Source organism: Coenobita brevimanus, chromosome 57 (genome assembly GCF_032717465.1).
Source record: "Coenobita brevimanus isolate Jiangsu-jjx chromosome 57, ASM3271746v2, whole genome shotgun sequence".
NCBI lineage: Eukaryota > Metazoa > Arthropoda > Malacostraca > Decapoda > Coenobitidae > Coenobita > Coenobita brevimanus.
In genome coordinates, this window is record NC_137010.1 from 28,126,807 (window position 1) to 28,152,081 (window position 25,275).

At 41.6% G+C, this 25,275-nt stretch overlaps 1 protein-coding gene across 1 annotated transcript in view; it reads right to left on the minus strand.

The window, feature by feature from the left end:
* Window positions 1-9,397: 9,397 nt before the first annotated feature.
* The window catches only part of LOC145401948 (crustacyanin-A1 subunit-like), a 76,935-nt gene continuing 61,057 nt past the window's right edge, over window positions 9,398-25,275 (minus strand). The window contains exons 4-6 of the mRNA XM_080274054.1: window positions 21,467-21,589; window positions 19,529-19,668; window positions 9,398-9,805 (exon numbers count right to left, since the gene is read on the minus strand). Of these exons, the coding sequence (XP_080130180.1) occupies window positions 9,719-9,805; window positions 19,529-19,668; window positions 21,467-21,589 (350 nt within the window). The 3' untranslated portion in view covers window positions 9,398-9,718. The remainder of the gene's footprint in view (window positions 9,806-19,528; window positions 19,669-21,466; window positions 21,590-25,275) is intronic.

Genomic DNA, 25,275 nt, shown 5'->3' on the forward strand with positions numbered 1-25,275 from the left:
GGTGGGGGGTAGGAAAGGAAAGAGTCGAGTAGGTAGAGAGGGAAAGAGAGGAGGAGGTAGAGAGGGAAAGGGGGATGGGAGTAGGAAGGGAAAGAGTCGAGTAGGTGGGGAGCGAGAGAAGTAATTAGGAAGTGAAAGAGAAGTCACCATCACTTGCCTGCCATTTTATTTCTACACATAGTACGTTCGTGTTGTGTGGGATGTAAGACTACCGCTGCGGCTCGGATTCTAGGGCAAGATTGAGACTAAGTAAAAATGGACTGCCTGCCTTAGTAACCCCCTTTCGTGTAGTCGATAGCCGTAAATCATGGCCTTCACCTTCATTATGATAGTAAGACATTTCCATATTAACCTTTTTTACCATGACGTATTTCTTAACTTATTCTTCCAAATTTCGAGTGGAGGGAACTTTTCGAAATGGAGTGGTCAGATGTAGCGTTCAATTCTCTTTAAAACTATCAGGCCCATTCTAATGTGAAGAAAATGCTCTGGTGGCAAAAGATAAAGCATAGAACACGTCATCGTCCGGAAGAGGTTGCTGATGACATGGCTTTGTTCCCATTACTTCAATTATTATTATTATCATTATTTTCTTTTTGTCTATCTCCAGTCGCTTTTATTCAGCCCTGGAGAGACTCTGAACTGGAGGGGTCGAAGGCAGCCTTGATTAACGCCTTCAAAAAGAGGTGACAGTGCTAAGTAATGTCGTGTGGAAGCAGTGAGAATAAGATAAAAGGAGAGAGAGAGAGAGAGAGAGAGAGAGAGAGAGAGAAAGAGAGAGCGGGGGTGGGTGGGAGGGTTAAATACAGGAAGCACGTACTCGTCTCCTATCCCTGACAAATCACGACGGAGATAATAAAAATACAAATAAGTCATCGTGGTGAAGTGTCTAATCTTACAAAGAGCACCGACATTCCACTGCATTTCCCCAACCCCGTCACTATCACCACACCTTTCTCTAATGTTACTTCTACCCTTCACTTTCACCACACCTTTCTCTAATGTTACTTCTGCCCTTCACTTTCACCACACCTTTATTCACTGTACCTTCTGCCCTTCGCTGTCACCACACCTTTCCCTACTGTTACTTCTGTTGCTACCACATCAATTTATTAGCCCTCTTATGGTCAGGACGACTCTTGCACCTGACGCCAGACGATTTTGTTCAGGTGAGAGTGGTTATGTGAGGCTATAGTGATAATACAGGGACCATTACCCCTACTTCTCTTGTAATTGACCCCAGACTATTTAATTCAGCTGAGAATGAGTCATGGGAGCCACAACGTGTTAATTCTTTCACCGCGAGGACGACTTTTCATGTTTTATTCCTACTAGCTCTAATGGACTTTACTAAACCCATTACTATAAGCAGGACTTGTTTATATTAATGTATTTGTTTATTTCTTTACTTATTTATTTATGTTACATTTTTTTCGGTTTGTCTGATGGGATTAATGAAAGGTGCATGGAACCCCTTCAGCTCGAAAAGTGTGTGGTAATGCAAGACAAAATCACTTGGTAGCAGCAGGAATATAGCCTACAGTATGAAACGATCGCAATGAAGGGTCGTATTCTTAACCCCATCATTACGAGGGCTTGTTTTTAAATTCCTGCTATCACCAAACGATTTTATGTTAACACTGTGGGAGTTTTGTTACCGGATAGGGTTAGATACAGCCTCCATTATCCCCCTTCACTGCAAGAGATCCTGCCCGGGTAGGAAGAATGTCGTCTGTTGCTAGCCAGGAAAAAATATTCGTCCTTGGCCTGATGGGTTTCTTGAATATAAATATTTCTTTACTTATATATTTTTGATTTATGTAATGAACTACAGGAAAGTGTAACAAACGGTCGTATGGGACACGGTGTTTTTGGTTACTTTAACTTTTATCTGAAAATTATTAAAGTATACCATCGTGGTCGGTATTATTAAACCTCAGATCGTGAGGGGAAGGTAAATCCTCCATTCTTAACATCGCTGACACACACGATAGGAAGTAGATGCATGAATTTTTAACCCTGCTCGTGATTGAGTTATGTAAAGTGGAATATACTCATATTCTACTAATATCCTATTATCGCAGCTTAATACTGTTTGTCATGAATCAGGGGCTTGTATACATGTTCACGCACAAGGCAAATGTTCCAACAAAAATGTAAAGTCCCGAATTCTCTGTGGTTTTATCTATCTATCTATCTACCTATCTAGAGAGAGAGAGAGAGAGAGAGAGAGAGAGAGAGAATTCTTTGTCCCTTAAATTAGATCTATACTTGTATAAAGTGGTTAATAAGGACTTTGAAGCCTTATTAAGTTAGGAATTTGTATTCATGGTGGGAGGGCAGATAAAGCATAATATGACTGGGGGAAGTTGTTTCCGAATATTTCAGTAGGCTAAGGAGGCACTCCAGCTTCTTTTACCAGTTTGTGGAGGTTAATAATTCCACTTTTAACTTATTTTTGTACACTCTATCTCAAAATAGAAATTTATGAGTAAATATCGACATAAGCAAAAATTAAGGTGCATTATAGGTGGTGGATTAGTGGTCAGCAGACACTGGTCGGAGCAACGGTCTCGCCTTGCGTATTACTTCCAGAGATGATTAGAAGTTTTTCTACCGTATAAAGCCAGCAGGAGCGTATGCCGGTCTCCAACCTTAAAATGTCTGAACTGCGGTGAACTGCCCTGGAGGCTATACACATCGAGGAGAATATAGCGAGATTGGATGTTACTGTTATTGCTTTACTATTAATATAACTGCAGTATTCACAATGTATGTATGTTTCGCTGTCCACTATGCACCGCCACAGTTTTCATGTTAGAGTGTTGAATAAATGCATGAGTAAAGTTATGACCAAGACTAAGGTCAGCAGCACCATCTGGGTAGCGCGCACGGTTTGGGTGAGGGTCACAGCGCTCAAGCCTGCCCTCCACTATAAATTATCCACAGTTTTCAGTATAAGAAAGCAAACATTTTCATGGGTATATACAAGCTAATCAGTACCAGAAAAACTACACTTCCGGGAGAAAGGGATGAGGAACAGCCTCCGACCCCCAATCCTGACCTGACATGAACACTTTATATTGGCAGTTTCGAATATAAAGGAATAAAATGTTGTGTGAGTATACATACAGGCTCATTTAGACATCGGCACCACAGAAACCACACTTAGGGATTTGGAGAGTAGGAGCAACCCCATCCTGGAGCACGTAAGATAATATCCTCATTTTTCATGATAAAGGAATCAAATCTCGTAAGTGTATAGATATAGACTCAGTAAGTCATAAAACACCATAGGAATTATAAGTGCGTGCTGGGGGAGGGGGCGCGGACCCGACCCTACGCCAAGGTTAAAATATCCACAGTAATCTAAGGTGAATGGGAGTGTGTGTGTGTGTGTGTGTGTGTGTGTGTGTGTGTGTGTGTGTGTGTGTGTGTGTGTGTGTGCGTGCGCGTGCGTGCGTGCGTGCGTGCGTGCGTGCGTGTGTGTGTGTGTGTGTGTGTGTGTGTGTGTGTGTGTGTGTGTGCGTGCGTGCGTGTGTGTGTGTGTGTGTGTGTGTGTGTGTGTGTGTGTGTGTGTGTGTGTGTGTGTGCGTGCGTGCGTGCGTGCGTGTGTGTGTGTGTGTGTGTGTGTGTGTGTGTGTGTGTGTGTGTGTGTGTGTGTGTGTGTGTGTGTGTGTGTGTGTGTGTGTGTGTGTGTACTGGGTATGGACAGGCGCTTAATTTGACAAACCCGAGATACCAGGTAGGTACATCAGCAAAGAAGAGGTGCCAGGGAGCCTTCTACGTCGCCGAGAACCAGCCGTGGGTCACTGAGGACGATACAAGCAGAAACAACAGCAACGACAACAACAAAATGAAGAAAAATATGGTAACCTGAAGTGGTGGTGTGGAAATTACCCATCTGATACGTGCAGCAAAAAAACACATTGATTTATACTTGTGGTGGGATTGAGGTTATGAGGAGGGAAGAGGATGTGATAAGAGTGTGGTGACGTAGGTTGATTAGAGTAACGCCAGCCCATCATCCTGTGTTAAGTGTTGTTCATGTTATACTGCCGACAATGGCTTATCTAGGAGTGTTTGCAGGTGGGGGGTCCTGCTACGGATCCATTACTTATTAAGCAGAGGTGTCCAGCTCTGACTCTTAAAAGGAGAATCTGTAAAACATGCTTTGCTTCTTCCCTTCGATAATAATAATTGCATGGGTTTTATGAGGCCATGCGATATTAGTCTACAAACAAAAGATAAGTTTTAGATGCAGGAATATCTCTTGGAGTGGCCCTGTCCGTCAGCCACTCCCTAAGGTTTTTGGAATACAGGTGATTTACCCTCGTAGACTTTAGCGAAACCCCATATTACGCCCCTGATGGTCCCGCATCTATGTATCACGTATGTACTTGTTTCTTTAGACGGTGTGGGCACAGTAAGAGCACAGTACATGTAGCACCTGCCACCGCCCTTCTAGACCGGTCACTGGGGTTCAACAAATTAAGCATCTTTGGCTTAGAATGCTGAGAAGGAGGGAAGGGACGGGGATAAAACAGAAGACGAAGAGAAAGACAGACAATAAGACAATGAAAAAGGAACCTTAGAAAAATTAGAATTATGATCGGACAAGAATCTATTCGATTTTTTTTTTTCCCCGAGTGATTTGTCAAATGTATATGTCGTTAGATATGTTATTTCCATTAGATGGAAAGAAAACTGGTGGGGGATATTCCACACACACACACACACACACACACACACACACACACACACATACAGAGAGAGAGAGAGAGATTCTGCAAACAATAACGTTAGTACAGCACACACCCCTGTTAATCCCTCCATGTTTTTTTCATATTTTATTCCTGCCGTCTGCAGACCATTTGATTAGACGGTCATCTAAGGGGCAACGGGAGGGTTTAGATATGTCCTTCATTAACACCTTTCACTACTACTGATTTTTCTTGAACAAAATCGTCTGGTATGTCTATCTATAGCCAGACGCCTTAATGCCGGAAAGGGTTTCCACAAACAGAGTGCCATCATGTCACCCTTTCCTCTGCTATCAGCGTGCCAATTTATTTCACCCTAAGTCTTATTTCACCTCTCTACCCCATCTGTCCACTTCATCTTTGGTCTCCCTCCCCCCTCACTCACGTAAACATCTCTGATTAGTGTCTTATTCTCCATTTTCTCCACATATTCAAACCTTTCCCGGGTACTTCTAAACCCCTGCAGCACATCCACACACACACTATAATCCTCCAGAACTTTCTCATCTGTTTCTCTGTCTCTTCATTTGTCTGCCTGTCTTTTTATCTCTCATATTAATACACCAGTCCTGTACGAGACAACTCTAGCATGTACTCAGTATGGACGGTGGGTGTTAGCGTCGAAGTGGTAACATTTGGAGGTGTATGGCAGTAGGAGGACTGATGGATCTCAGGAAACGGGCTGTTAAGTCTATGCCGAGTGGTGCACATAGAAAAAATATTAAAAAAATAAAGTAGCTCGACATTCTCTTCTTAAATTACTATTTTCCACTCCTCTCGCTCTTGACTTGTGTCTTTCCAAATGAGTTCAGGTTTCACTTCCATTCGTTAGATAGCGAATCATAATGGATGTACTGTTACGTAAAGACTTCGTTACTTCCTTGTTCACCTCCATTTTCCTTCTTATTGCCCACAGAGAACACCTGTGACCATTCACTGTTGTACCTTTTATTGCACTTCGTCCTCTAAACTTCTGCACTTGTGTATACCACTACTGTACCTGAATATCTGAAGGCACTCACGTTCTCCATTTCTTGACCATTCAGCCTTACTCCATGACTTCGTGACTTCATTCCTCTCAAAAACAATAACTTTATTCATTGCCAGACTCACTTTCAAAAATTTTCTATGCTTTCACACAGTACCAAACTCGTTTATCACATCTTATAACTCCCCCTCTCTACATAACATCATCAGCAGCCTACAACGTTATAAACAGTTTCCAGACCCTATCATCTCCCGTCATCGTAGTGAAGGGGTCAGTATTACCCTTACCATAGTTTAATTACCATGACGGTCATGGTTCGAATCTACAAGAGGCAGCTGGAGGTTTGTTAATCCTCTAGTGTCACCAACAACGTAGGCCAGTCACCTGCTCTCAAATTTTCTGGACTAGAGAACCCTTTAGCCTTGTTCACCCCTTTGATGGAGAAGGTAATAATGATAATAATAATAATAATAATAATAATAATAATAATAATAATAATAATAATATAATAATAATGAAAAGAAATGCTGCATACAAAAGATATATGTGCTGGGCGAGTGAGATAGTAAGGATCTGGGTATTTGAATCATTTGTGGATGATAGTGTGTCCCAGTCCATTGGGCATGTTGTTGGTAATTTCTTCATCTCATCCTTAGGTGGCAAACAGGGTTAGGATATTGCTGCTACTGCTGTTGGCGACGACCACGACGACGATGATGATGATGATGAACCACAGTAAATTAAGGTGTGATCTGGTACAAAGTTTATTCAGTTTTAGCCAGATAATAGCAAATCGACTTTCGTTGTTGTGCTTTGTGTTGTATTTTGCTTTTAAAAATAGGTTGTGTTATCTCGTGGGTTTAGGAGGCTCCGTGGCGCTCTTGTATATTAAATTATGTGCATATTAATCCATAGTGTTGTGTTGCTTGTTATTTCAGTTTTCTAGTTTCTTCATTGTCTGCGTAAAGACCATGGGAGGGAACATAACGAGTGATATTTAGAAATGAACGAATACAATCCTGGTTAATAGTCTGCTAAATATTCCTCCACGTCTGCTCCTCACTGTCTTCTGCCAGCTAATCTTGCCGGACTGAGAGAAGCCTGGTGTGTTTCCTTGACCATACGTGACTGTCTTGGGAAGGATGTGTTAGGGGAGAAAGCAATCAGTATGCCGTAGGTGAGAGATAGACACAGTGAAACACTGGGAGAAAATATATTATGGCCTTGAGTGTACTGTACATAAGAGGAGCTGTTGAGACTCCCAAGCCCACGAGTATACAAGCATATCAGCTAGTCTTGTGGCATCCTGTGTCAGATGACAACGCACACACACACACACACACACACACACACACACACACACACACACACACACAGGAAATCCAATTATTACTTGTGCGTTGATACCAGCACTGATATAGGCAGGGTATGAACGGCACGTGCATGTGTACAACTCCCTTTGTTAGGCTGCACATACAAACTGTATAGCAGTTACAAAATTTTGTGGTGTCTGAAATTTTGAATTGACCTGTTTAAAGTGGCTTATTGGAATGTTAACTTTGTCACAAAAATAACTCCGGAACACCGTTATTTGAATAATAGAAAAAAATATTGGTGGAAGTTTTGATTAACATTATAATTTTTATCAGAAGCACTTCCTGCTTCATGTTGCAGGGGTATATGTAAAATTTGATGTATATAAAAAGAATTAACCTTCAAAACATAATAATTAAAGTAGTATACAATAAATTTGCTGGATGCACATTGTAACTTTATTTTAGATCCTGCTGTAAGTACCAGACTGACTGATCTTCCACAAGACCCAGACATACTCGTATTATTACCGCCAGCCCTGCTAGTACTGTTGCAACAATCCTGAATGAGACAGCCCTAGCATGTATTCAATATGGATGTTGGTCAGCAATGCCGAAGTGGTGACATGTGAAAGTGTGTGCCAGTAGGAGGGCTGATGGTTCTCAGGGAATGGACTGTTCACTGTATGTCCACAGTCGCACACACAGGAAATAAGTAGATAAATGCCAACAGGAAACCATTACAGTAAAACACGAACTCAGTCAAAAATAAGTTTTTATTGGTCTTCACATCAAAAACAAAATTTACATCCAAGTGAAAGTTAGGATTAGTAGAGAAAGTTAGTAAATGCTGTTATGAACAGAATGGCGTAGTTGTAGGGTAAAGGATGGTATGGGCAGAGACCATAGAGTAAACAGATATTGAACTACTTTCACCTTCATCGTGTTCCTATCATCCTGATGTTAGGGACACCTGCATGTGGTGGCACTAATATAACCAAGCAACTCCACTGCTCGGTTATACAAATGTTCCTAATGTCCCTCACTGTACCCCCAAAGGAGGACGGTGAACTGCAGGAAAAGGGCAACATTAGCCTGCAGTCCACTGGGTACACGTTTCAGATGAACCTGGGGCAACAGCTACTATACGACTACTACTCCCAGTCTTCCCCTGAGCCACTGGAATCTCTGTTAACGCCTTGAATCACAAGAAGTATTATACTGGTTTATTCTTACTGCTTCCAGACAACTTTCTTCAGCTTAGGAAACGCGTATGTAATCGAAGCCGCCAGACCCTCTCACGCTGAGTAAAATCGTGTGAAAGAAGAGAGGAAATATTAAGACGTCATCTTAGTCAAAGAGTTGACTTGTGATATCTTTGCCAGGATGGTAAGTGTCTTCTGCACCAGCCATTAGATCATTAGAGTCAGTGTGCTTTATACCAGCCATACCATAAAGAGTCAGTGTGCTTTATACCAGCCATACCATAAAGAGTCAGTGTGCTTTATACCAGCCATACCATAAAGAGTCAGTGTGCTTTATACCAGCCATACCATAAAGAGTCAGTGTGCTTTATACCAGCCATACCATAAAGAGTCAGTGTGCTTTATACCAGCCATACCATAAAGAGTCAGTGTGCTTTATACCAGCCATACCATAAAGAGTCAGTGTGCTTTATACCAGCCTCCAGACGATTTTATTCAGCTCGGAGGTGACTTTGAATTAAGGGGTTAGATTTCAGCGGGTTTGAATGACCCCTTTACTGCAAAAAGCGTCCCCTTTAGTAAAACCGCCTGTAGGCAGGAAAAATAAGCAACAGAATATGTCATCGGATTCAGGGGGTTAAGGGCCGTGTTCTAGGTGGCTTGGGAGGCTTCGTATCACCTATTCCATAGCGATTTATCTTGCGTATTACACCTAAGCATTCCCTCATGTTATTTATATTGTCTTAATATCAACAACCTTTGCATCAGTAACATACAATAAGCTACTGAGATGTAACACGCAGAATGAATCGCTAAGGAGGATGTGTTACGAAATCTGCGAACCACTTAGACACAGGCCTTAAGTGTTTACAGTATAATGTGAGTGGGTAAACAGCCCCACCACACTGGCAGAAGTAGTCCATTCTTTGTTTACCTATACAGTCTCCACAACCCACACTATAGACCAGTTTGTTTTCACCCGACAGGACTGGGCCACTTCCACAACTTGAATACTGCATCGTGGGTGCATGTAATTCAGTGACCCTTACAGTAGGAGGTAGGGATGAGTCTCCTTGGTTACTAATCAAAGCGACCCTCCATATCTCACAACACTTGAGACCCGTTCCTTACCATTTTATTTCCCCTATGACATTTGTGTCAACTATGTCGATATTACGAAAGTATAAGAGGCACAGAAGAGAATATAAAGATGTAACGAGGTAAATAAGTAGCACAGAAGAGAATATAAAGATGTCATGTGGACAGTAAACAGTATTAAATGGAATATAAAAGTTCATTACGGAAAATAAATCGTTAAGGAAACGGGTTCTGCAAAGCTCCCAAACTGCCGAGAAGACCCGGCCTGGCCATCAATCTAGGTGGAAAGGCTTAGAGGTGTTGGTGAGGGTGGAACAAACGCGCTACAGGGACAACTACTGGCTTTGTGAGTTAGTTGGTGCAGTGTGTGTGGTGCGTCTTGATCAGCTTGGTAGGGGGGACGCCGGCCCTCAGCAAGATCCGTTGGCAATTGGCGATCTGGGGAAAGGTGAGAGTACACAACATTAGGTTCATACACCACCACCACCACCACCACCGTCATCGTCATCATCATCATCATACTGTCACTTTTACAGAAAGGGTAGGTTGGATCAAGAAACTAGTGAGAAAAAAAAAAGGAATAAAAAAATAAACGTGGCTGGTTGCTGTTGTTGCTTAACTCCGATCTGTCTGGCCAACCAGACTCGTCGACCTCAGGTAAGCAACTTCTTCTTTGGGCCTGTAGTACAAGTAGGGCACAGCACATACACCGTGCAGGGAAGCTGCGCTCACTTGTGGGAGACAGCACCTCACCAAAATTGGACAAGGGTAAAGCCCTACGGCAAGGTGCAGGAAATTATGAGGTTTGGCTCCTGGGTGTATTCCGCAGCTGTTTAGCTTCACCCAAGGTACTCAGCACCATCACGGGTAGGCTCTTCGTCAGTGTCTCAAAAAGGGTAAACACCTTCATTAACTCTCTGCCTGCACTCCAGTGGGTTCAGGTCTTGGTGAGCCTGGGCCACAACAACAACAATAATAACAACAACCTTCATTCACAGACCACTCACATCACCATCATACCGTCGGAGGTGTCCTGGTGGCCAGCAAAATCGTGTGGCGTTATCCAGTGCAAAACGTCAATCGACCCCGAGGTTTAAAGGTAAATTAATCTCTTGCCCTTTCAGTGCGTTGACGTGCTTTGTATTTCATTCCTGCTGCCACTTCCGGTCAATCTAGTCAGCTTAAGAAAGAAATTTTACCCACGATGCTAACTTTATTCAACATAGGAAGAGTTTATTTTACAGAAAGGGTGGATTAAGGCCATGGCTAACATCACCAGTTCGATATTGTTTTGATGTTAGCCCCTTCATTCCAGTGATGTCTTTACTCGTAAAACATTATTCTTTACTCTCTCCCAACGATTTCATTTAGTTTAGGGGAGACTTTAGGATCTTGAGGGGATAGCCATCGCTTTGATAAATGTCTTCACTACTACACATCTTTCCTAAGTTGAATAAAATAATTTGGGAATAGCATGAATCAAATGAAAAATACATCACCTGATTGAAGGAGTTAAAATTAAATGTTAACGGTTGGAAGGGGTTAAACCTGGGATTACGATTTATACTGTATTGGTCTGATATCGGCAGCTACTGACGGAGATGGTGGTCGAAGCATACTTGTTGCTGCCAAAACTCAACTTTCCAGCTAAACACCTTTAAACTGAGCGGACAATAATAACATTAGCAACAACAGAAGTACAAACATCATCGCAGTGAAAAGCTGACACCTTGAATCCGATGAAAAATAAATTAAACCTGTTCTTGCTATTCCTCTAACGATTTTGTTCAGCTTTGGAGAGACTGTTCGAACTGGGGGAGCTGCAGATGGCCTTCAGTAACCCCTTCACTCATACACATCATTTACAACGTGCAGGAGTCAACAGCTATTGTTCTGAACCTCGTCAATACATTACGTGATTTCTAAGCTGCAATATTCGTCCAGCTGTAGCGAGAACAAAACAAGAGTCGGCATCGTAATGGAGAGGAATTTTCTTGGCGGCCGGAACACATCTTTTTTTCCTTTTTTTTTTTTTTTTCCTATTTAATTGTTGTGGGAGATGAACGAGAAGAATGAATTCTGTCAAAAATCTCGCTGGTCTAGTTTTTATGTGGCTGTCTAGCTTATGATTAATGTAGGTCTATATTTAGAGCAATAGTATATCTTTATTATTATTATTATTATTATTATTATTATTATTAGTCTCAACCTACTACATAGGTGGAGACTATTGTTTTCGCTGGTATCTAATACACTATAGCAGTAGACGTGTGTGTGTGTGTGTGTGTGTGTGTGTGTGTAATTCACCGGGTCGGTCAGGATCACTTGATGGTCGTGATCGTCAGCTTTTACCCTCCCGGAAGGGAGCTGAGGGCTCATATAGTCCGATCTAAGGGCAAGGCTGTGACCTTCACACACCCACACACCCGTCCCCTTGCTCAAGGGGGACAGTAACCACCCACTTCGTCAGCGAAACTTTCCGCAACCTGAGCGAGGCGCGAACTCCCGTCTACCAGATGGCAAGCGAGAACGTTACCACTGCACCAGCGAAGTGAGCGGTGTAGTGTGTGTGTGTGTGTGTGTGTGTGTGTGTGTGTGTGTGTGTGTGTGTGTGTGTGTGTGTGTGTGTGTTTAATATGGGCAGCCGAAATTACACATTCAAATCGCACCAAATTTGGCACAAAAATCGCAATAAATTCGCTGATGTGAAAAAACTTGGTCCCATCACAATTGAAAAACTTTTACTGTATTTAATGAGCAATCAAAATTTGACCAAAAAACGCCGCTCCCGGTGAGAGTGCATGAAATTAGGGTTGCGTTCACCGTAGTGTTTGATGGCTTTATATAAACGTGACTCGGATTACCTGAAATGATTGCAATGAGCGCGAAGCGTGAGGAAACAAGTCAGAAGCATGAGGAAACGAGTGCGAAACACGAGAAAGCGAGCACGCAGCGCGAGAGCCTCCCGCAGGAGCAAGTACTAGAGGGCCGAAGGGCCCATGAGCACTTGTTATTAGGCTATTATTATTCTCGTTTCAGAGTCTCGCAACGATTTCAGGAGAACCAGAGACTGTGCAAGGAATCTGAAGGGCACTGGCATGGACTATTGCTGATAGAAAAAAAAAAAATCGAATCTCCCCAATGGGGTCAAGGTCACTAAGAAACAGTAGGTGGAGCCTAGTGACTGCCCGTGATGCAGATACAGAGTTCTAGTTATTATTATTATTATTATTATTATTATTATTACTACTACTATTATCATTATCAGTATTTCAATTTTTAAAGGTAAACCACATTAACTCTTATTACGATGAGGTGTTTTCATATCACATTCTGGCAACCTGCGAAGCATTTTATTTGGTTTGGGAGAGTTTTCTTGCAGGGAACGATTCTGTTGAACTTTACATTTAAATCTGGAAAAGTCAACAAGAACCTCGCCAAATCAGCTGTTCCCAGCGAAATCAGGAATGACATCCTCGGGCACAGGGGGCTGCTGTGTGTTTAACCCCTTGAGCCCGACTATATATGTGTTTGAACGCATTGTTTTTTGGTACGACGATTTTATTCAACACAGGGAGGGTCTCTGGCTCTGCATGAAGGCCACATGTAACCCCTTCAGCTCGAATATGTCTCCCACGATTTGAATAAATTGTCTGGGTCATATGAATAAAGAAAAGAATGTCATCGTACTGAATGGGGTAAATTAGGGTCATTAGCACAACACCTTACTGGTTAATTTACAAAAGCTGACAGCATTACCTCCCATCAAATCACTCTTATGTTTATTCCATCTACATCCAGACGATTTTATTTGGCTTAGAGTACACTTTCCAAACTGTAGGAATTAATACAGCGTTTATCAATCACTACGCTACAAGAGGCCTCCCCTGACCTACAGCAGACCATCAATTCGGTACCCAGATTGATGTATAAGACTTTCTCGGTGTGAAGGGGTTACAGTGACACCATGAGAGGGTTCTTGGTGAGAGTATTACGTGTCTCTTTCAGGCTGCTATGACTCACTCAGCTGGATACAGTCGTTGGGCGTTAGCTGCAACATTGCAGCAAAGTTGATCCGACTACGAGAAAATTAACACCCTTGCCATAATATGGCATCATCATCATCAACAATATCACCATCAACATCACCATCATTGTAACTCTATTCCCATTACTTTAAATAAGGTTTGTAAGATCCGGGAACAAGGACAAGGAAAGCCACAAGATGATGACAACTAACTTGCTGTAGCTAAGGTGGCCAGCAGCATGACGGTATACATGACTGTTAAGATGCGTGGCCAAAGAACTTTTCTCCAGCAATTATGCGTCAGGAAGTAAGCGTTAACACCCTTGGTCCTCGCTGATATTGTTGAGTCACATCAGCTTGGCCCAGATTTTTTAGCTTTTTTCTTGTAACAAAATGGCAGAAAAAGACAATAACTACAGGTCAGCATCCTTCTCACGGCACTTCTTCGTGACTAGACGGAAAGATGGCATTTTTAGGCCAAGTTAAAGTGGGAAGAGTATGGTTGCCTTAGTATCCTCTTCTAGATTATTGACCCAAATATTTATCAGCGCCAGAACGATTAGATAACGTTAAAGAAAAAGGTAACGTATACTACGCAAAACAAATCACTAAGCGGGAGATGTTATGAAGTCTCCAGCGCTAGTGGAAACAAGACTCTCACAATATAACCTAAGCTATATCAACCCCTTCTCTCCGGTGACGTATTACCCAGTATATTTGTGCTACCTTCAGACAGTTACGTTCGATGTGGAGGATTTACACATCCCTCATTAGTCTGCTTGCTATGTAAGATCGCCACTAAGCTGAATAACATCGTTTGGGGATGGCAAGAATTAATTAAGATGTTGAATAAAATCGTCTGAAAGTGGCCAGAGTAAATTAAAACACGTGGTGGGACTACTAGGATGGTACAAGAAGACTCCAGCCTTGGATTTTCTTCAACTGCACAACGAGACACCTAATGAGAGAATAGAAGAGGAAATTTAGAAAAGCTTTAAATGTGACTGGCTGATATTAACTCTTTGAGTCCAGTAATTTCATTATTATTATTATTACTCATATTATTATTATTATTATTATTATTATTATTGAAGTTGTTGTTGATGGTTTTATTATTGTTGCTGATGTTGATATTGTTGTTTATACTGCACTATGTAGCAAAAAATAAAAAAATTCTGTTACTGTATAAGAAGTACTACGGTATTTCCTTATTTGTTTTGCTCCTAAACTATAGAGAACATAAATCATCATCCTTAAACTTCGCTTTTGTAAACAGGAGAATGATTTTTTAGATTTACTAAGTTTCTGTTGAAAGAATGAGTGGGTTTGTCTTTTCCTTCGTGAGGAAGCAGAAGAAAACACCTAAATATGAAAAGTTACATGTAACAATATTGAGTACATAATGAATGAAATCATAGAAGCCTAGAATCAAACATTTTTTTTTTTTTTTTTTTTAATTGCGATTTGCGATTGTACAGTAGATCACTTTCACGGACCAGCCCCCAAATGTAGTCCCCATCATGCTCACGTTATACTGTCCTTGGTATCTCTCTTCAAAGTCCATCAAATCTTGACAGAAGCGATCTTCTTGCTCTTCAGACTATGCACCCACGTTGTCCTTGATTTCATCAAGATGGGAATGAGGCAGATGAATCTTCAGTGACATTCTACAGCCCATGGCGCCGTAGTTCATCATGAGGCTGTCAATCAGCTCCACATGGTCCTCATCCTTGTGATTTCCATGAAAACCGCGAACCATCGCTTTCAGGCTGTCGCAAGTCCTTTTTCCACTTTCGAAAGTTTGTTGGGAAAAGCCTTGCACTCCAAGATCTTCTTAACTTGTGGACCGACGAAAATACCGGTTTTGATTTTCGCCTCTGATAGCAGGGGAAAGAAGTCTCCTAGGTACTGAAATGCCGCCGACCGCTTGGCCAGAGCCGTGACAAATTGTTTCATGAAGCCCAATTTGATGTGTAAGGGTGGCATCAGTACTTTTCTAGGGTCTACAATTGGCTCCCATTTCACGTCGTCAAATATGCCTTATAAGCTTCACACACCTTGACAGATGCTTCAACAGAATATTTCTTCTTTCTCGTTTTAATAAACTGACCACAAATATACTGTAACAAAACGCATCAGAGGAATGCTTACAACCTCTAGATGACATCTCTGAAAAAACAGATACATTCATGTTTGTAATGATTGAAAAAACAAAAACAATGGTACAGAATTTAGAGTACAACAAAATTAGCACCGTTACTGTAAAAATCCACAATTCATCCGTAATTCGATAAAGAGTTGATATATAATAAAAATTTACAAGCCTTTCAACTAAGCTCCGCTCAGACTGAATTCATTCCAACTGACAGCGCCCACACCCGGATAGGTACGGCGTGTCCAGAAATGGTTCGTGTTCGAATAATGTGCAGCCAGTCACCGAGCTCAGCAAAATGACGTGTAATGCTGACATCGGCACATGCAGACACATGTAAAACCATTTATGAAGTGAAGCTTCTCGTTCACCCAAGAACTCACCTCACTCTGCCTAGGTAGCCATTTTTCACGTGTTTGAAGGCATAAAAATCACTCTCAAAAGCGAAGTCTGACGAGTAATAGCCATTTTTCATGGTTCTGAGACCGAAACTATCAGCAAATAACACCCACTACCCAGGAACAAAAATCGTGTTACATAGTGTTATTGTTGTCACTACTACTACTACTACTGGTACTATTACTAGTTACTACTCCTACTACTATCATTGTTATTATTAGTATTAGCATTATTTTCTTACTTATTTTTATACTACTCGCGATTTTATCCAGCGTAAGGGAGACGTGCGGCAGTGCAGGGGTTGGAAAGCTACTCCATCAACATCCTTGCTCCGAGAGGTATACGTTAGACAAGAATATAAGCAAGACGTCATCGCAGTGAAGGGTTTAAGGAGACCAAGATGCATTATGAATACCGCTACAGTACAGGTTTACATTTCCTGGTTGTGTTTTATTCTTAACTTTCTTCCCGGGACATTTCACTGGAGCCTGTCTCGGTGAAGTAATCTCTTGTTATCTGGCTCATTCAGTGACGTAGGCGCCTCAGGTCTTCAAGCCGTGCCGGTGAAGACGCTGATAACTGAGTGGAGTGGCTATTGTGGCGAGAGTTGTGATAGTGTCGCATTGTTGAACTCGTGACTGTGATAACGACGAGCACAGGCTACTGGGTACAGAGAAAAGTAATGGGAATAAAGATATTACAAGCGGTATTTGGTAATGGTAAAACGGTAACGGCCAGTCCCTTACTACCCATTTTGAACGGTAAATTTTAGGATTGATGACCAGTCTACTTCCCCTGATGATATGACGTGATTGAAAAACCTCCAGTCATCTCATGGGCATCGAACCTTTGCCAGGCTGTTACTTGACTGAGGCATTTCCTGTTACATGTTACGCACTTATTTCCCTGCCCTATATCAAGTTCATTGACTCCTTCACATTTATCAACTTTCGTGACGGTACCCCAAACTTTCTGATCTTCCTTCTACTCAGCTTTCATACTTTGCTTAATCTCTACACAATCTGCATAAACAATATAGTAGAGGATGTCCTAGAGTAATTTGTGGCATGAACTGCAAAGGAATAGAATATATATATATATATATATATATATATATATATATATATATATATATATATATATGGAGTGTGTGGTGAAATGCTGAAGCATGGGGGAGAGATAGTAGCAGAATGGATGTGGAAAATGTGCAGATTAGCCTGGGAGGAAGGTAGAGTCCCGGAGGATTAGAAGTCAGGTATAATTATTCTCTCGTACAAGGAAAAGGGGAAAAAGAAGTGTGTGGTAATCATAGGGGCATTTGTCTTCTTAGTATAATAGGAAAAGTGTATGGTAGGATACTTATTGACAGAGTTAGAGAAAGAACAGAGGAATTAGTTGGAGAAGAACAGGGAGACTTTAGGAAGGGAAGAGGTTGTGTAGATCAGATATTCATTCTTAGATCTTTAGTGGAAAAGTTTCTAGAAAAGGGAAAGAAGTTGTATGCGGCTTTCATGGATTTGGAGAAAGCAAATGACAGGGTGGATAGACAAGGATTGTGGAAAGTATTAAGAATATATGGAGTAGATGGGAAGTTGTTGAATGCTGTGAAGAGTTTTTATGATGGTACTAAGGCTGCAGTGCGTGTGGATGGTGAACTAAGTGAATTTTTCTCTTTGGAGGTTGGGTTGAAACAGGGATGTGTCATGTCTCCATGGTTGTTCAATCTGTACATAGATGGGGTAATAAAAGAGGTACAAGGTAGGGTAGTAGATGTTGGAGTGGCCCTGGTGAGAGAGGGTAGTGTTTGGCAGCTCCCTGTACTGTTGTTTGCAGATGATACTGTGTTGTTGAGTGAAGACGAAGGGGAGCTGCAAGGCTTGGTGGATGAGTTTGGGAAAGTGTGTAAGAAACGGAATCTAAAGGTGAATGTAGGGAAGAGTAAAGTGATGGTCTTGTAGAGAGGTGAAGTCCGTGAATGTACAGCGAGGTTGGATGGTGAAGAATTGGAAAATGTGAGTACATTTAAGTACTTGGGTAGTGTGATGAGTAAGGATGGAGGTTTGGAGGGTGAAGTGCTTGAAAGGGTACAGCAGGGAAGAAAGGTTGCTGGTTCTTTGAAAGCAGTGATAAGAAACAGGGAAGTGAGCATGGAAGTGAAAAAGTTACTACATGACAGTATTGTGATTCCAACTCTAACGTATGGAAGTGAAGCTTGGACGTTGTTGGAAGGACACAAGTCAAGAGTGACAGCAGTGGAAATGAGTTATTTAAGAGGAGCCTGTGGAGTCACATGGAGAGATAGGCTGACAAAAGAGGATATAAAGGAGCGTTGTGGTGTGGATGTGGATGTGATAGGAAGCGTTAGGGTTAGGAGGAATACACTGAGGTGGTTTGGCCATGTAGAGAGGATGGAAGGTGAAAGACTGACGAAGAGAGTGTATGTGAGAGAGGTGGAGGGGGGTAGAGGGAGGGGGAGGCCATGGATGAGATGAAGGGATGGGGTGGAGAGGTATATGAGAGAAGGGTGTGTGTGTTGGGAGCAGGGCAGTGAAACGGCGGGGGACAGGGCGACATGGAGGCGATTTGTTTGTGGCCACCCCGAACGGGATTGAGGCGTCTGGCAAAATATATATATATATATATATATATATATATATATATATATATATATATATATATATATATATATATATGTGTGTGTGTGTGTGTGTGTGTGTGTGTGTGTGTGTTAGAGGATGTCATAGTGTAATTTGTGACATGAACTGCAAAGGACTATATATATATATATATATATATATATATATATATATATATATATATGACAAAGGTCCCTAATCCCATTTAGTTCAGTTAATGGTCAAGTCTAGTCAGACTGGAGGATAAATCCGAATATTAATTAAGGAAACTCATGCCTGCTATAGGATGCGTGAGGTTAAAATGAAAAATTATCCGCATTTGTGTTCATTTACTTGTCTCCTTATTAATATTTTTTATGATATGTATAGAGTGTATACAATATATCCTTAATACATGTGGAGACTCGAAACATGAAGCAATACGACAATGTACTGTAGACTGCACTGGTGGTGGTGCTTGCGGTCGCAAGCCAAGCCATGACACTCCTGGTTAATCTGAGTGATTCATAGCCACAGCTGTTTATAAGGCGGCCCCTTGGAGGGTCTGGCAAAAATTGCAAAGGAAGTGGTACTGCACTAGGTAGTCTTCACATTAACAATAACACTTAGCTTGAGGGCCGTACTGTAAGTAGCATGGAAGACTTCGCAACACCCCTTCCTCAGCGACTCTCCTTTGTATATACTCCCTGCGATTCTCTTGTATGTTATTTATATCGTTATAATATTGACAACGTCCGCATCAATGAATAAGTGAGTGCTGGAATACTGAATTATGTGCTGAATAAATTGGTAAAGAAAAGGTGCTAAGTAGTTCGAAAATTTGCATCATTAGCATAGTGGAATACTGATACAAGGATACTGAGGTATAATGTGGAGAATATATCGCCAAAGAAATGGTGTAAGGAAGACTTCAAGCCACACTCAGAATACGGGTGTCAGTTACTTACATGTTCCTTTGACAGAGTTTGCTGCCTTGAGATGATCCAGGCAAACTGCACTTTGAACTCGTCCTTGAAGTTGTAGCAGGAGTAGAGGCAGGCGTAGTTGCTGTAGTCTGTCTGTAGCACTGTGACGTCCGCCTCTATGTCTGTGGGCAGGGCGGGGGAGGGGGGGCAGAAGGTTAGCACGAGTGGAGAAAATAATAATCCATCCATCCATCCATCATCCAATCCTACGTTGCCCCATGAGGAGTGTAGGAGCCCGGGGCTAGGCAATAATAATAATAATAATAACTAGAAAGAGCTCAGGGAGCGCATACCTCCGCCAATGTCACTGCAATTAAAAAGAATCCAGATCCGCCCTAAAATTTAATTAAATCTTTCTTGGTCCATGGCCCACCTTTCCACAAAATTCCAGTGCTATTCATTGAGAACTTTTGGAGCTATTGTGAGAGATGCTCCGGATCCGGATCCGGATCCACCCCAAAATTTAATCATTTCTTCCTTGGCCCATGACCCACCGTTCCACAAAATGTCATCAAAAGCCGTTCATAACTTTTTGAGTAATCCTGCTAACAGACAGACAGACAAACAAACCAACGCGGGGTAAAACATAACTTCCTTGGCGAGGGTGATAATCTCATTCAGTAGAAGAGGAGACTGTTAGTAATGTTGGAGGCAAAACTCTCTCTCTCTCTCTCTCTCTCTCTCTCTCTCTCTCTCTCTCTCTCTCTCTCTCTCTCGTTTTTGCAGGCAGTAAGAAAGCAAAACACTGAACATGATATATGTGCATTTGCGAATGTTAACGTGGTAATAAAGATAATGGTTTGCATCAAACTAGAGAGAGAGAGAGAGAGAGAGAGAGAGAACTATATTAAGCCTACTGGGAATGCCATAATTTCTTTTCCCGTATTATTTCACGACGGCTACACCTATTTAACCCCCTGAATCAGGTGACGTATTCTGCTGGTACATTCTTGCTGCCACCAGATCGTTTAGTAAGCTTAGCGGAGACTGTTCTGAAGGAGGCAGTCAAAGCTGTATACCCTCCCTCCCCCTCGTTTCGAAGTCCCACCTAAAATGGGATGAAATCGCTTGAAGGATCCAAGAATTCAGTTAACAGTATGTCATCAGTCTTAAGTAAAAAAAAAAAAAAAATGTAGGCGGTACAGAAAGCTTCGTAGCACCTCTTCCTCAGCGGCTGATGTTGCATATCACACATTAAAACTGTTTTGTATGTTATTTATATCGTCTTAATATCGACGAAGTCTGTATCAAAAACATACATGAATAATGAAGTGTAACTTGCAGAACAAATCGAAAAGGAAGGTGTTATGAAAGCTTCCAAAATCATTTAGAATAGGAAACGGTGCCAAGGCATAGCAAACCCGTCCCCGGCAGTCATTTCAGTGCTGACGTATAAGCATATCAGAATATCTGGTCAATGATGTTACATCAGATTTGTAGTGAATGGGTGAAAATTGATGATTTTATGCCCATCTGAAACTTTAGGCCCGACCCACCTGACGGACACTGACCCCCTTAATGCTAACTGGGGAATGACCCCCCTGATGTAACGAGGCATGTTATAGGATGCAGATTTGAAAGACGCACCTTTAGGTTTTGGTTTCATGTCGATATGACGAATCTGAAAGGAGTCATGGCGAAAAAACGATTTTTCTTTACATTTTTTGGGCCCTACAGCTTAGGCCTTAGCCCAATTTGGCCCAATATTTAATCAAGTGATCAGATCATAGCCTATCATCCCTGTAATTTTAGTCAAAATCGCACCAGTAGTTTTCGCGTAAAGTTGTTAACAGACAGACAGACAGACAGACAGACAAAGACAGAAAAGTAGACAGACAGACAAACAAACAGACAAACCGAGTGAAAACAATACCCGTTCCCGATCCCCTCCGGGATGGAGACGGGTAAAAAAGGTCTTACTGCGAGTGACTGACGTGGAGAATCTGCCGACTCTGACGTCACTCTGGGAGAGGGTGTTACGCTGGAAGGTGGGGGACCCATTGCTGTCCATGCCTGTAGCTTCCACTGTGTATCCGTTGCTATCTGTCGATATGGCTGGGGTTAAGAAATGTCCTACATATTTTGTCAATCTTAAGCTCCCCAAACTAAATCTCAGCTGAAAAATATCATCTAATGTTTGCTGGAATATATTAGAATTATCCTGACAAAAAGAGGGTTAACGGACTAGTAATAACTGGGAGTATCACAGTTCACATAAGAAAAAGTGTTGGGATATTGATTATTGCGGTATAACATGAATGCTCACCACAGCATTTACTGCATGATGGTGCTGCAGTTTCCAAATAGGTGATTATATCTCTAGACATCATTACTTGGCTTTTCAGTGTTCACTAAGTCAGACAGGGCTACTGAATTCTCAGCATGTGTTAAATAGCATTTTTTCTTTAAACAATAAAAGAATATATTTTCAATCGGAGTGAATGAGATTTTAAAGAAGTTAATGTCGCCGTGTAAGCGATTTGCCTCATGTTGACTGTTGACATTAGGTGAGGAGTTGGCGGGTAGTAGAGCTGCAATTAGCTTTCCATTATTTTCGCAAATCTGGACATGCTATGGATACCAACAGTATTCCCCAATCGTAGAGTGTACTTGTATAACCGACACGATCTAAGAAGTAGTGTATGTGGGCTATTATAAGTGCTTTGAAAAGGAATAAACGGAAAATCTTTGAAATCGCACCTAATTCATGGAGGCAAACCGCAGCGTTGGAAAGCAAGAATGAAGACTGATAATGGTACGTGTTCTTTTTTTCTATGACATTTATGGATAAGCTTTGAGACATGTCAGTTATGGGTAAAAGTTGGTAATTTTCCCCCAATTCAGTTATTTCTTACTATGTATTTTGGTTAATTGCGGTTAACTAACCTGCCTGAGTTGGTGTTGCTAATGGGCGCCTGGGGATGATTAACACATGTTTGCAGTATGTTATGCTGCACTTTAGGTATGGTAATTTAGGTTACACATACAGGACGGTAGGGTATTAAATAAATCTATACCAAACTGGCGCGGCCTTTCCCTATTTTCTATTGAAATGAGTTTCACAGGTTACTTGTTATTACTCCTGGATTACCGCAGCTACTAGGCATTTTTATAAACTTACCTCTGAAAGCTGTAAATGAGGATTTACAATGCTTAAATGTTCTGCCGACGTCTACCAGTAGCTGGTCATATTTACCGTTCCTAACACTTTAATTGGAAATCTGTGTCAAACGCAGGTGAGGTTAGGTTGGATTAGGTTTGGTTTGGTTAGGTTTGGCTTAGTTAAATCATAAGTTTCCCATTGCTTTGACACGGGATACACCGACCTGTCCAATCGGAACGGTGGTTGATAAACAACGCGGCTAGTCGTAGAAAAGTCAATAAACACTGCCGCTGGCGACCTGACTGCTTCTTGAAGTAGCTACTACCTCAGAATAGGTATACCTGTATATGCAGTATATATGGTCAGTCACTTCTTGCAGTCACAGTTAAGCAGAAATATCTGTGCTGCATATGTACCAAAGTTACTTGAGATCCTGAGTGTTAGGCTTTAGGTGGAATCGCCGCGCCCGTTTGGTAAAGAATTACGTCATTTGAGCTACGGTGCATTTGAGCCTTCTCTATAAGATCAGCCGGAATTTGCCATTTGTTTAAATTTGTTAGACGTGCCATGGTAGATCTGCTCGACTTTTTTCATTTCTTTATTGTTCTCATTGATATCTAATGAATGTTGTTTGTCATATTTACTACAGTGTCCCGTCAAACCTCCAAGATGATTTACAGTGTTTTCTGCGGCATAATTTGGGATTTCTGTCAATTTTAAGAATCAAAATATTGTTAATTAGTGTCCTTCAATAATATCTGTCAATCTGTCTTTATGGACAGACGCCATAATCCTGTAAGGGGTGGCTGTTTGTCGAGTTAGTTTTACGGGGAGGGGGACCAACCCTCTTCCAGCCCACTTGTTGACACGTGGGGGACACATGGGTTGTTTATATGGTTCCACCTAGCTTAGTAAATGGCTTCCTGGCTTACAGGAAACCATTAGGCTTGTCACAATGTGAAGCCACCAGAAAAGGAAAGAAGAGAGATAAAAAGAGGAAAGACGGGAGAAATAGGAAGAGAGGAGGGTAAACACAAAAAGAATGAGAATTGTGATGGAAGAAGTAGGCAGCACATCAAGTAAGTGGATGATGGTCGCCACCACCTACCACAACACATTTTTAAAAGGCACACACTGCCACAGTATTGTTTATATAATTAATCTCATGGGTCTGGTTAGTACTTGGATGGGTGACCGCCTGGGAACACCAGATGCTGTTGGCATCCCTACGTGTCAAGTGGGGTTGGTGGAGGACTAGTGCCCCTCCCTGTAAAACAATTAACTCTAAGCCCTTGGCCACCCCGTCTGGGATACATGGCGTCTGGCAATGAATGAATGAATGAATGAATATAAGAAAAATGACCATGAACTTTCATATCACGCAGTTAGGCTTTGTACAAAGTGAACCAAACCTAACTTAAAATAAGGTAAAGAGTAATTGTATTCCCCTTAACCTAACTTACGAGTATATGCCAGTTTTCCTGTGCGGGTTTTCATCCATCCAGTCACACCGTTGGATGCTGGGATGGTACTTAATATGATTAGTAGCCTACAGTACAATACAGCGAGGTTAAGTGATGAAACTAGTGATTGCCATGCCAGTATGTCTAAATGATGACATGACTAAGTTAGTATGAGATTAGGCTATGCAGGAGTCACAAAGCTCTTCAAAGAGCTGGGATAGTGGTATCTACAGGTATTAGACAACCACTTTACATCCGTGACGTTTTAGTCATTATTAGGCTTAGGTTTAGTTGTGCAGACTTATTTGTTGCCATTGCACTCAGACAATACCAAACCAAATCATGAAGTTCACATATATCTTTCTTTTTTTTGTCAGGGTTATGGTCAAGTGATGATCGAAGTGTCAGGCATTCATGGTTAGGTTAGGACTTGGGTAGGATTATGTTGTTGCCCCAGGCTCATATGAACGTGAATCTTGGGGACCACAGGATGTACTTATGCTTCTGGAGTCCACCATCCCCGTTTTGGGAATAGGGTGGGCGCTGAGGGACTTTTATAAAAAAAAGCTGTGCCACCACATGAAGGCGTCCCACTCCAGTACTTACATTAATGAAATTGCCACGTTAGGAACAGCGAAACATAAAAATTCCCTACATTTTTTACTTTTCTCCCTTTTTCTACTAACAGGCAGTTGTACTGAGGAAAACCATCTACAAATACCCAAAGGGGTTATTGAAGGCTGTACCGTTTCTAGCAATATGTAACTTCTCAAGTTCGAAAATTCTCTTCTGATAGGAATAAATTCGTCTAGAGACAAAGAATTAAGTAAAAATAACGATCCAGGCCTGAAAGGGTTACAAGACCAAATACCACCAACCACACTACTTGTTAAACAAATTTTGTAATAATCTGACCTAAAGAAAAAAAAATCGACTCGACTGTATTTTTATGTACAGTGGTTATATTTTTGTAGGTACTTGTGCTAATAGGTTTGTTTTTGCATCTACTCGTGTTTTTGTATCGTTCGTCGCGTAGCCTTATATGTTACAATTCTGAGGACGGCTTGACGTCATAGAACTTCACACTTACAGTATATTGATTTTAGGACAACAGCCGTCATCCTGTAAATGAGGTGGAGAGGTTGTTAAGCTTTTGTACCTAC